Source organism: Spinacia oleracea, chromosome 4, assembly GCF_020520425.1.
Source record: "Spinacia oleracea cultivar Varoflay chromosome 4, BTI_SOV_V1, whole genome shotgun sequence".
Lineage (NCBI taxonomy): Eukaryota > Viridiplantae > Streptophyta > Magnoliopsida > Caryophyllales > Amaranthaceae > Spinacia > Spinacia oleracea.
The window spans coordinates 13,454,742-13,467,482 of NC_079490.1; the positions used below are offsets into that span (position 1 = coordinate 13,454,742).

The 12,741-nt window shown below is 36.4% G+C and overlaps 1 protein-coding gene across 1 annotated transcript; it reads left to right on the forward strand.

Annotated features, from left to right (window-relative positions):
* Positions 1-7,985: 7,985 nt before the first annotated feature.
* Positions 7,986-8,516, forward strand: LOC130471331 (uncharacterized). Its single transcript, XM_056841389.1, has 2 exons — positions 7,986-8,144; positions 8,238-8,516. Exons 1-2 carry the CDS (start codon positions 7,986-7,988, stop codon positions 8,514-8,516), a joined length of 438 nt encoding a protein of 145 aa, XP_056697367.1.
* Positions 8,517-12,741: the final 4,225 nt, after the last annotated feature.

Consider the following 12,741-nt stretch of genomic DNA (forward strand, 5'->3'; position numbering starts at 1 on the left):
CAAATTAAAACAAAAGTAGAAGAAATGAACATTTAATTTGGCTCTAAATTGTACTTCCTTCAATCCATAATGTTTCTCATGTTTACTATTCATGTGGTCAAAGTTAAAAAACTTAGACGTAATTAATAGTATAAATAAGAAAATATATTAACTTTTGGGATCTTATTGGATTCCTTTCAATGTAAATTTTTTTAATATCAAATTTTTATACTCCCTCCGTCCCATAATTATAATCCCGTTTGACAAAAAATACGGATTTTAAGAAAAATGGAATATAGTACATGAAAAAGTAAAATAAAGTACAAATGATGATTTAGTTGGATGGAAAAGTGGAATAAAGTACATGGAAAAGAAAATATAGTACATATGAAAATAGAATATAGTACATGGGTGGGGTTTTCAATACATGAAAAAGTGGTACCTTAATAGCCTAAAATTAGAAATAGGGCTATAATTTTGAGACGCCTGATTTAGAAAACAAGACTATAATTTTGGGACGGAGGGAGTAATTTTTATTAATGAAAAATTAAAACTATTAATAGTCAAAGTAGTGTATTTAATATTGGTATAATGGAAAAGTGATGAACATCATGAAAAGTAACACGGTTTTTTGGTACAAATGAGCCACAACGACAATATAAATTACAAATGGGGGGCGGAGAGAATCAAATATGAGAACTATTGTACACAGAGCCTTAGTCTTAAGCACTAGGCCAAGACCTCATTGACGAGCTAATTAGGTAAAGACCAAGTCAACAGATGAATCTTTTTGGAGAAACTAATTTAACAACACAAAATACATTTGAAATACAACCAAAACTAAAATCAAAATATAGGAAAATAAAGTGGAAAATTAGCAAGTTTAATTTGGTGATTAAAACATGCTTAGCCAGCTTAAACAAGAAGAGATGGAAAGTCTAGAATAATAATCTTACCATACTAAATTACTAATTAAAATCACAAAATCCAGAATTCCCATTTTCTAGCAATTAATTCTCTCTATTTCTCAAAACAATGAACAAAAAAAAGGAATTTTGATTAAGAGAGAAAAATAGAGAGAAAATATGTAGAGAGAAAGCCAAGCATCAGACTTGCCTAGAGGTCAACATTTCCCTCCAAGATCATGCATTTACCATCATCATCATCATCATCATCCAAGTTCCAACATCATCATCATCACCATCATACATAACAACATGCGACTAAAGTTTCCTCCTTTGTAGAAATTTCTTCTTCTTCTTCCTGCTACGTAGGGACAAGATTTGAACTCGTAACCTCTCATCATCTGAATCAGAAGAACTCAACTCGTACACCATCTTTCGTCTTCTTCGCATTCTTGGACTGTTAATTAAGGATTAAGATAATTAAGGAAGAGGAGGTTAAAATGTAATTATAAATGAAAGTATATATAGGAGGAGGGGATGAGAAAATTGTTAGATGTGGGAGTTTTGAACTGAGTAGCTTAGGAAGGTTATATATTAAGTAGCAATCATGTATTTTTGTTACTATTAAACAATATATATATTAAACTTATACACAAGTTTTTTTAACGAGTGTTTATGGACACTTGTTAAGCCTCCTCCACAACCAATAATATATTATTATTGTAAAATCTCCAAAGGAGGTGGGGTTATTAAACAAAAAGAGAAAAAAAAAAAAAGATAATAGTAAAAAGAATTATGAGACTACTAACATAAATAAAGGGCCTACTTTCACATGTTTTTGCAGTATTGAATAGAGAAAGGAGAGGAGGAATATCTCTCTTAAAGCTTGAGGCTGCAATGGGATCAAAGTGGGAATCTAAGATGAACCAGTTAGTGAAAATTATGTTGGGTCCATGTAACCAAAGTTAATTTTTTTTTATAAAAATACTAAAAATTATTTTTTGGGGTTTTTTCTTATTTTTCTGTCAAGTATAGTCTAATAAGGTCCAGTTCTTTTGTGTTGAACATAACAAAATATTATTGAACCAAATAAATAATAATTAAAAAAATGATATTTTTTTATTTACCACCTATAAAAAAATCCAAATTTGTGTTTTACCACCTAAAAATCTCAAATTTTTATTTTACCACCTAAAAAAAATTAAAAATATTCGTTTTACCACCTTTTAATAGTAAAGTTAATGAAATTGTTATTGAACCCACTTTAACGGCTAGTATATCATATCCCTTATAAAATTCCACAAATGTTATAAGCATGTTGTATAATATAAGTTTGTAAGTTGATTAATTTGGAGATTTGAAGTGCAAAAATGGGGGGGAGGGAGTATAAATCCATCTCATATATGTTTTTACAAAAACATATTAGCCAACAAAACGACAAAATAGGCTAAAGACAAACGCTAAAGGACAAAATCAAATTTTTTTGGAAAATGACATTCATTTTTGAAAAATGGCATCCATTTTTCCAAAATGGCATATGTTCTTTGAAAAATGGCACCTGTTTTAATGCTTGTGTTATCCCTATTTTTCGTTAAGTGGAATGAGATGTATTTGCTAAATACATCTCTAATATGGGGCAAGCCGCCCTCCAAAAATAGGTGGTACATGTCATCTAGTCTATACCTAGTATTTGAAAAGGAAAATCATAAACGCTTAGATGACATGTGCCACCTTTATCTTTCATAAATGCTTAGATGACATGTGCCACCTTTATCTTTCATCCATGAATTTGTTTTTTTTTCAACTAGCTTTTGAGCCCGTTCATAGAACGAGCAGTTGTATATTGGTTGTTCATATGTCTTTTGAAAATTTAATTAGTGAGTACTTGTGATTTTTTGGTAATATATGAATTAAATAGAGGTATAATTTGAAGGTTGGAAAAATATAAAAATTATATGTTGAATAAATATTGGATGTTAAAGGAGTGGAGTGGAAGAGACTAACGAGTATATTAGACTATTAAAAACTTGATGTTGAATAAGGAAAATTGAGTGGAAGAGGCATTAGAAGTTGTAAATCATAGAAACAATAAATACAAATTGAAAAAAACAAAACAAAATGATGGATGAAAGGAGAGATGCCACATGGCTTCAAATAATGAGATGCCACATGGCTTCTAATAATTTATGGTGTTCCTTTTTAAATACTACTAGGTATAGATGGGTGTATGGATCAACTTAGGGTGAGTTTATCCTAGACTCACTTCCAACTTTCAGACTCTGCCACACCAGCTTTCCACTAACTTTTTTTTTTATTATACAGACTCACATAAGACTCTCACTATTTTTACACATTATCCCCAGACTCAACTCAGATTCACCTAACTCCTAAAATAATATTTTATGTATATTTTTTTTTGGGTACATTTTCTAAATTATATTGAAATTATGTTTTCTTATATACAACAGATGAACAAAGTATATTGGATGTCGGAAGTGGATTCAACACTAACGGGTGTAATGAAAGGATGATCAATATTTTGACTAGTATGAGTGGATTGAGAATTTGATGTTTGGAGAAATTGGGTTAAATTATCCACTTGCTCATTTCTCATATTTTGAGATTGATTTTTTTTTTTTGGGGATAAAAATATCATTAGTTTTGTTAGAGTTATGGTATATCTAGGGATCTAGTATATTTAGGAAACTAGAGTTGAGTTAGTTTAGGAATCTAATAGAGTCTTATATAAACCAATGATTCTATTAGGTTTAGGACTCTATTAGATTCCTAAACTAACACAACTCCAGTTTCCTAAATATACTAGATCCCTAGATATACCATAACTCTAACAAGTTTTTCTGGGTAAAATGAGATAAATTAAGTTTGAAGCAAAAGTGAATAAAAATATAATAATTTTTTTTTTGGTGAAATAAAATAAATTAAGTTTGATGATGTGGCATGATTTGATTGGGGAGAGAAAAAAGTGGAGTCTTAAGTGAGTCTTGGATTTTCAAACTCACTTCAAGACTTGGTGTAGTCTTTTACCACATTATCCCAAGACTTAGACTCGAGACTCACCTCAAGACTCCTTTCAAGAATAGGGATAAACTCACCCTTAAGGACTAACTAAGGCAAGAACTGAAAAAATAAAGATAATTGAGGAGAAACCTACTACCCTTAGATAAAAATCACATTGGTTTGGGCCTGCCCGACGCATGGCGCTGTCATGCACAAAAAGGAATAGCAAGACACGAGCACGGAAAAAGCATGACCCGACATGAACACGAATTCATGGGCCTTGGGTTAGAACCGAACCGTATTTTCTGGGAAAAACGGTCCGACACAACACACCAAAGCACGTTAAATTGTGTGAAATTAGGCTTAATCACGAAGACCCGTCTCGACTCGGCACAAGGGCACGATAGCTAGGGTTGTGCCTGACTGCCTTGGCCGTACTTTTGAAAATTTCAGCGTGGCTTGGCCACGTAAAAGGTGAGCTTTGCATGGTCTGACTAGTTATGACCCAAGGCACGTAAAATTTGTCCCATATATGATCCGACTCGACCCACAACCTTCTTTACCCTTAGACAATAAGGTTATGATATTGGCAGGAGTTACTACACACTTTACTGCTCCGCCCTCTCAATCTCATCAAGAGATCGAGTATCAAAAACCAAAATTACACGTACGTACACTATTAAACTAGATCAACTCGTACAGTCGTACCCCAATCTATATATATTATCATTTCTAAGTATGAGTTAATTATAGGAGTAAGTGGTCATAAGACACGCGTTCAATGTTTTAGGGTGACAAAAGATGAGTTGAAAGGTCAATTTGTAACCTACTAATTGCACTTTAAACAAGCTATATAAAGCTACAAAATAAAAGCTAATTAATAATAATTATTAATTAATAGTCTAGATTATATGCATACACATTATAAGTTGTTTGTAATAGTGTAGATCATTAGTATGTTGTTTAATCATAACTTTTGACATTATTGACATATTAGTTACATCACTTTAATTAATTGGATGGTTTGGAATTTGGATCTGTGCTACTATGCATGCCACGTAAGTAGGGCCTAAAACTAATTAGACGGATTCTAAACGTATAAGTCTTATATGCACGTGCGATGCGTGTGAATATAAGAAAAAAATTGCATTATAATATTTTAATCTGAAATAACATGATGTTTTATACGGTGTCTTATGGCTATTCTCCTGCTTAATGATCTATAAAATTTATAAAAACGGGTGAAAAGGGTTACATCGCCACATCGGTGACAAGGAACCACAATAAAAAGCGGGTATGAGAGTCTAGGAGATTGTGACTCTGTTAGTAGAGGGCTACTATCAGGGAGAAGACGGTTACATAAAGAGGGTTTGATAGCTGATAGCAAATAAAAATTGTACTCCGAAAAAATAAAATGTTTACAAATTTAAGAGAAAGAAAAGGATTACAAATTTAAGGGAGAGAAAATAAGGGATTAGATCGAAATTTTCATAAATTACGAAAGAGATAATTTAAGGATTCAAATTTAAGAGGGTTGAATATTATTTTACATTTGATGTTAACTTTTGGTTGTCAAATTGCAGATGTCTTTCATGTAGTAAAATATGAAAGATTTTTTTTCCTTATTTGCAATATGGCATTAAATAGTTAGTTTTTATAATTATTACCATTCAGTTTTTTTAATTAATTTAATTAGTTAAATGGTAAACTTACTAAGGGGTATTATTGTATATTCTACAGGGGACACCGAAATGTCATTTACTAAAATAACCGCAGTTGTTCCGTTATAGAATAGAGATAGACAAAACAATTACTCATTTCTAATTATGATGTATCCATATGTAAGGTTGTGTTATATTCACCTAATTTTTATTTATTTTTTCTAAATTTATCTTATTTGAACTTACTTGAATTTATCTAAATTAAACTTATTAAACTTATCAAAACTTATTTCACTTTTAAATTGTATTTGGATATATAGCCCTTATTTATTTTTATTTTTTTGATAACAATAGCCCTTATTTATTTTCATAACTTATCTTAATTATTTGAAATTTACTAAATTTATCTGAACTTATTTTTCTGACATAAATAAAAACAAGGTGAATAGAACAGGGCCCAAGTGTTAGCTAAATATTTGAATGGCTTACATTTAGCCAACTAATGGGTATATATTGCCTCGATTTGTTTTAGTTGTTATATATTGATCGTGGCACTATTCTATCATTTCTGGAGTTTTTTTTTTGAGTTGTACTTAAAAAATAATTAATCATATGGAATCTTGTTGGATTCTTCTTAGTATATGTGTTAGAACATATACAAGTATAGGAAATTTTGTGAAACACTATCTTAATGTTTGGACTTTTTGTGAATTAATACCTTATAAAAACTTTTTTATATTTTCCTACCTTATAAGTTTGATATGTTTTAGTAACACTACCTTGTAACAGAAAACGTTAAATCTCTCCGTTTGTGGGCCCCACCCCTACGAGTTTCTCTCTTCTCTTTCCCAATATTTGTCCTGGCTAAAATATCTTCCTCAATTTCTTGATTTGAGAGAACCAAAAAACTTCTCTCTTGGACGTAGCAGCAATCACCGCCGTGAACTTCAGCGTTGTTCCTGCTGGTTGGAGATTAAACCTCTGACTGTTTCGCTAGTGAGAAACTAGGCTTCCGGTCACTAGAGATATGGAGACTGTTCGGCTCCTTACAAACCGCCCTCGATCCTCTTCCTCAAATTCCACGGCCTCGGCTCCACCGGCGGTGAAGGAACCTTCGTTTCTGCTGAAAAGACGTCGGATTTCTTAAGGAAGGCCGCTTGCATCTGGTAGACTTCTTCGCGAAAATCAAACATCAGTTTCTCTCTCATGGCTTCGAACCCACCGTCGTTAGTGGATCTCTGCTTACCCTCGAGTTGAACTCGAATCGAGTCATCGAAGAGCGGCGGGACGAGGAAGAGGCGTGAGGGAAGTCGTACTGATCAATATCGTCATCCTCCTCGTTGACACAGCACAGCTGCACTCGGTGGCCCCACTTAACAATGAAGCAGGAGAGGTAGGAGAAATTAGGGAGGTTGTCTTCCAGTCATAATATGAACAGTTGAACACAACACTTGTAGCACCACAATGGCGGTACAGAACAATAACAAATTCACAATTTCCCCTGGCCCCTCCCCCTCCCCCTCCCAAGAAGAAGAAGAAGAAGAAGAAAGGGGTTGTGTGCATGCGGCCATTAATGTTTGGATATAGAAGAGGACAAAAATTGGTTGACAAAGAAAACAGAGATTAAGAAATGAGAGGACAAAGACTGAGAAAGAGGAAAGAGAAAGTCGTAGGGGTGGGGGTGGGGGTGGGGGTGGGGCCCATAAACGGAGAAATTTAATGTTTTCTGTTACAAGGTAGTGTTACTAAAACATATCAAACTTATAAGGTAAGAAAATATAAAAAAGTTTTTATAAGATAGTAATTCATAAAACGTCCAAACATTAAGGTAGTGTCTCACAAAATTTCCACAAATATTTTCTCCTAATTTGTAAATATATACGTTAGTCTTAGTCAAAGTAAATATTAGTTAGCCTAATTTATGCCTATCAATTAGCCTAGATTTATTCCTTGTATGATGTATATATTTACAATCAATCAATGAAATCCTCAAGGAATTACATTATTTCATGGTATCATTTTTTTAGGGTTTTTTTCCCTTCTCCTTTCTCTCACCTTCTGTTGCCTTAATCTCACTGCTCCTTCTTTTTCTTTGTTTTTCCGTCCATTTTCCATCGTATTTCATGGAGGAATCAAAGTTCCATCCAGTACTTGCCGTCACAAACATCAAGAACCACATTTCCATCTTTCTTGAGATTGAAACGGATCACTACACGGCATGGGCCGAACTTTTCAACTTCACGCAAGATCACATAAGGTGCTTGCTCATATCATTACTCCAGGCACAGGGAAAGAGAAATCCCTCATGACCGACGAGGAAAAGAAATTGTGGTCTACGCTTGATGCTACGGTCCTCCAATAGATCTATGCTACAATATCAACTGATATTTTTCTCACAGTTATTGAGCCCGACTCAAAGGCTATGGCAGCTTGGGATAGGTTACGTGACATATTTCAGGACAATCAAAATTCTTGTGTAGTTTTTCTCGAACATGACTTCGCTCATGTCAAAATAAGGGATTATCCCAACGCCACTTCTTATTGTCAACGTCTCAAATCATTGTCCGGTAAATTGAAGAGTGTAGAGGCTCCAACTTCTAAGAGTCGGCGCGTGCTTCAACTCGTATCTGGTCTCACATAGGCATACAACTATGTTGGCACGCAAATACGCTAGAGAAAACCCCTGCCTTCTTTCACCGAAGCCCGTTCCAGTCTCCGCCTTGAAGAGAAGGCACTTGCAGAGATGTTGGATGATTCACCTTCGGCTATGGTTGCAGCGTCTCCTAGGGAGTATGATGACTCCTCTTCTTATGGAGATAATCCGGGTCACAACTGCAGTCAGAACAAGAAAAGCACGGCGGTGGAGGTCGTGGCTCAGGCTCAGGCAGTGGCAACGCCGGACGGCGGTGGCGGTCGAGGCTCCGGCAACAACCAACCCACTGCTCCGGCATAACAACAGTGGCCATCACAACAACAATGGCAATGGGGGTGGATGGCACAATAGTCTCCCCCACCTCTCCCTTGTCCTTACCCTTCTTTTGGATGGGCTAGACCACCTGCACGCCCAACAAGAAGCTATGTCCAACCCTACCAGCAGCCTGGCATATTGGGCATGTTGTCCTATGTTGTTTTTGCTCCTCCGATTTTATGCACCAACGGATATTGAGTCGGCGATGCTCATCATGACCTTGAATCAACTCGATCCAAATTGGTACATGGACATCGGTGCTACTTCCCATATGACTTACGCCAATGGTACGCTCTCGTTTTATTTTAATTTGAGCAATCATAATACTGGTATTGTTGTTGGTAATGGTCATTCAGTTCCAATTCATGGCTGTGGTCATACTAGTTTGCCTCCCCCAAACCCTCCATTTGCTTAAAAAAATGTCCTTCATGCACCCAAATTAATTAAAAATTTAATATCAGTGCGTAACTTTACTACTGATAACTCTATGACTGTAGAATTTGATCGTTTTGGGTTTTCTGTGAAAGATTTTCAGACGGGGATGCCACTAATGAGATATGATACAAAAGGTGATCTTTATCCACTTTCCACCACCACAAATATTTCAATTTCTCCATCAACTTTTGTTGCATTATCCCAAAATCGTTGGCATGACCGTTTGGGACATCCGGGAGCTTCTATTTTGGATTTTCTTAGACCTAATAAAAGCATTGAATGTAATAAATCTAGTAGCACTAGAATTTGCCGTTCTTGCATCCTTGGTAAACACATTAAATTTCCGTTTGTTTCGTACTTTCGTCTAAGTCGTAAACTTTGTTGCCGTTTGATATAATTCACAATGATTTAAGGACATCTCCCGTTTTAAGTTCCATAGGGCATCGTTATTATGTTCTTTTCTTGGATGATTTTTCAAAGTATTTATGGACTTTCCCTTGGCTAAAAAAATCTAATGTATATGCAAAGTTTTTAGCTCTTAAGTCCCATATCCACACTCAATTTGAATGGAACATTAAATATGTCCAATGTGATAACGGGAGAGAATATGACAATGGTCATTTGGGGAAGTTTTGTGAGTCTAATGGGATGCCTTTCCGTCTTTCTTTTCCTCACACATCTTCACAAAATAGGAAAGCCGATAAGAAAATACACTTCATAAATAATATTACCAGAACTCTCCTTGCCCATGCCTCACTTCCGCCATCCTTTTGGCATCATGCTTCACAAATGGCTACATATCTTAAATGTTTTACCAAGAAAATTATTGATTCATGCATCTCCTCTCCAACTCTTTTACCAACGGAAACCTTCTTACTCTCATATTTGGGTTTTGGGGCACCTTTGTTATCCCTTATTTCCATCAACTTCCATCCACAAATTGCAGACTCGGTCTACACCATGTGGTTTTTTGGGCTATCCTTCGAACCACCGTGGCTACAAGTGTTATGATTTATCCTCCACTAAAATCACCATTTTTCCCCATGTCATATTTGATGAGACTAAGTTTTAGTTTGCAACATTCCATTACTCCTACCACACATTCCTACGATTTTTTGGATGATGGATTATCTCCATACCTTATCCAACATTTTCACTTTCAGACCACCCCTTTTGAGCAGCCCAGCCCACCTCAAGAAGAAAACGTGGGCCAACAGTATGAACCGGCCCAAGGTAACAACCCCTTGTTGCTTGTTCATCCATCGCATGGGCTCTCTGCTCATCATCCAACCCATATTAATCCTCTTCCTCAACCAGTGCCCACGGCCCAGCAGCTTTTTCGCCCAGCAATGCCCACTGCCCAACAACCTGTTAGTCCACCAATCTCACCTAGTTCCCATAATTCCTAGCAGCCCAATCCTCCTATTCCACCATAATCACGAATGGTCACCCGAAGCCAATGTGGTATAGTTAATCCCAAACGCAATTTTTAACTTGCATACCACGGTTACGAAATATCCTCTACCTCGTAATCCATTGGCTGCCCTTCGTAACCCTAATTAGAAAATAGCTACGAATGATGAATTTCTCTTATTACAAATAAGACGTAGGATTTGATACCCCATCCACCTAATGTGAATGTCTTTCGTTCTATGTGGATTTTCACTCATAAAGAAAAATCTAATGGTGATTTTCAGAGGCATAAATCCCGTCTTGTAGGTGATAGAAAAACTCAACAGGTTGTCATTGATTATGGTGAGATATTCAGTCCGGTGGTGAAGCCGGCAACGATCCGCACTGTGCTAAGTCTTTCCTTGTCAAAAAATTAGCTCATTCATGAATTGGATGTCAAGAATTCTTTTCTTCATGGAGAACTTCAAGAAACAATGTATATGCATCAACCTATGGGTTATCGAGATCGGTCTCATCCTGACTATATTTGTTTATTGCGTAAGTCTTTGTATGGCCTTAAGTATGCACCAGGGGTATGGTACAAAAGGTTTGCCAATTTTGTTGCTTCCATTGGTTTTGTGAACAATCGGTCTGAAAATTCTTTTTTCATCTACCAAAAGGGTTCTGAAATGGCTTACATTTTATTATATGTTGATTATATTATTCCCACTACCTCATCAGATGCTTTGTGACTCTCTATTATGGCTCTCCTTGGCTTGGAATTTCCTATGAAGGACTTAGGTCCTTTAAAAACATTTCCGTGGTATTGTTGTGACCAGACACAAAGGTGGGTTGTTTTCTTTCACAACGCAAGTACTCGGAGGAGATCATTAAGCGTGCAGGTATGTCGTCATCTAAGCCGAATTTGACTCCGGTGGACGTTAAACCGAAGGTTAGTACTACTTTTTGTTGGGTTATGATACATATGACAAAACATAAATCATGCGGAAAAACCATAAAGCCAGGAAACATATTATTCACACATAATCATTTAGCATAATTCAGATGCATACACTTTGTTGCGTGCCCTTCCTAGCTGCGCCCGAACCGAACAAGAACAAGTCTTTAGGACTCCAAGTGTCGTCCCTCCGTAGATATTCCACAGCACGTCCGGATCCGCCTTAAGCTTGACCAACTAGAATCGCCCTTAAGGTTGCTTAGGAATTTCGGCTATTTAGGTGCAAGTGTATGGCTGATTTTTCTTCAAAATCTTACCTTTAGAATACTTCAATTGTATCTATAAATTATGACCCTAGGCTCCTATTTATAGAGGTATGGAAAAGGAATTATAATCCTACTAGGATTTGGATTTATTAATTAGAATCCAACTTGAACTCTAAATAATAAATTTAATCTATTAGGATTAGGATTTAATCAATACACGAATTCCGATAGGATTAGGATTCGTTACGAACATGAGCATCGTATGGCCACGAGCATCGCACCACCCGCGCAGGCCTTGCGGCCCACACGAGCAGTCGCTGCTCGCAGCCCAACAGCACGCTCAGCGTGCGCGCGCCAAAGGCCTTGCTGGGCCTGGCGAGGCTGTGGCAGCTCCATGTTGGGCGCTCGGCTTGCTGGGAGCGGGCCTGGCTTCGTGCTGGGCCTTCGTCTAGCAAGCCTCGTCCGATGCTAATTCGTACGATGCGCTTCCGATTAAATTCCCGGTTCCGGAATTCATTTCCGATACAAACAATATTTAATATTTCCGATTCCGGAATTAATTTCCGTTTCGAACAAATATTTAATATTTCCGTTTCCGGAATTTCCGATTCCGATAATATTTCCGATTCTGACAATATTTCCGTTTCCGGCAATATTTCCGTTTCTAATAATATTTTCCGATACGTACCATGTTTCCGTTTCCGGCAACATCTACGACTTGGATAATATTTATATTTCCGATATGATCCATATTTCCGTTTCCGGCAATATCATCGTTTTCGGAGTATTCATTTCTTGCTTGTGACGATCTCAGCTCCCACTGAAACCAAGATCCGTCGATTCCGAATATCCATAGATGGAGTATTTCATGCCATTAAATACTTGATCCGTTTACGTACTATTTGTGTGACCCTACGGGTTCAGTCAAGAGTAAGCTGTGGATTAACATCATTAATTCCACTTGAACTGAAGCGGCCTCTAGCTAGGCATTCAGCTCACTTGATCTCACTGAATTATTAACTTGTTAATTAATACCGAACCGCATTTATTAGACTTAATAGTATATGCATACTTGGACCAAGGGCATTATTTCCTTCAGTGTCCCACTTGTCCTTAGGGACAAGTGTGCATTACCTAATTCCTTTGTCGCTCGATGCTT

Coding starts and splice junctions, on each gene's coding strand:
- LOC130471331 (XM_056841389.1), top strand. CDS start 7,986: ATGGCAGCTTGGGATAGGTTACGTGACATATTTCAGGACAATCAAAAT. Junction 8,145..8,237: donor TGTCCGGTAAATTGAAGAGT/GTAGAGGCTCCA, acceptor CAAATACGCTAG/AGAAAACCCCTGCCTTCTTT.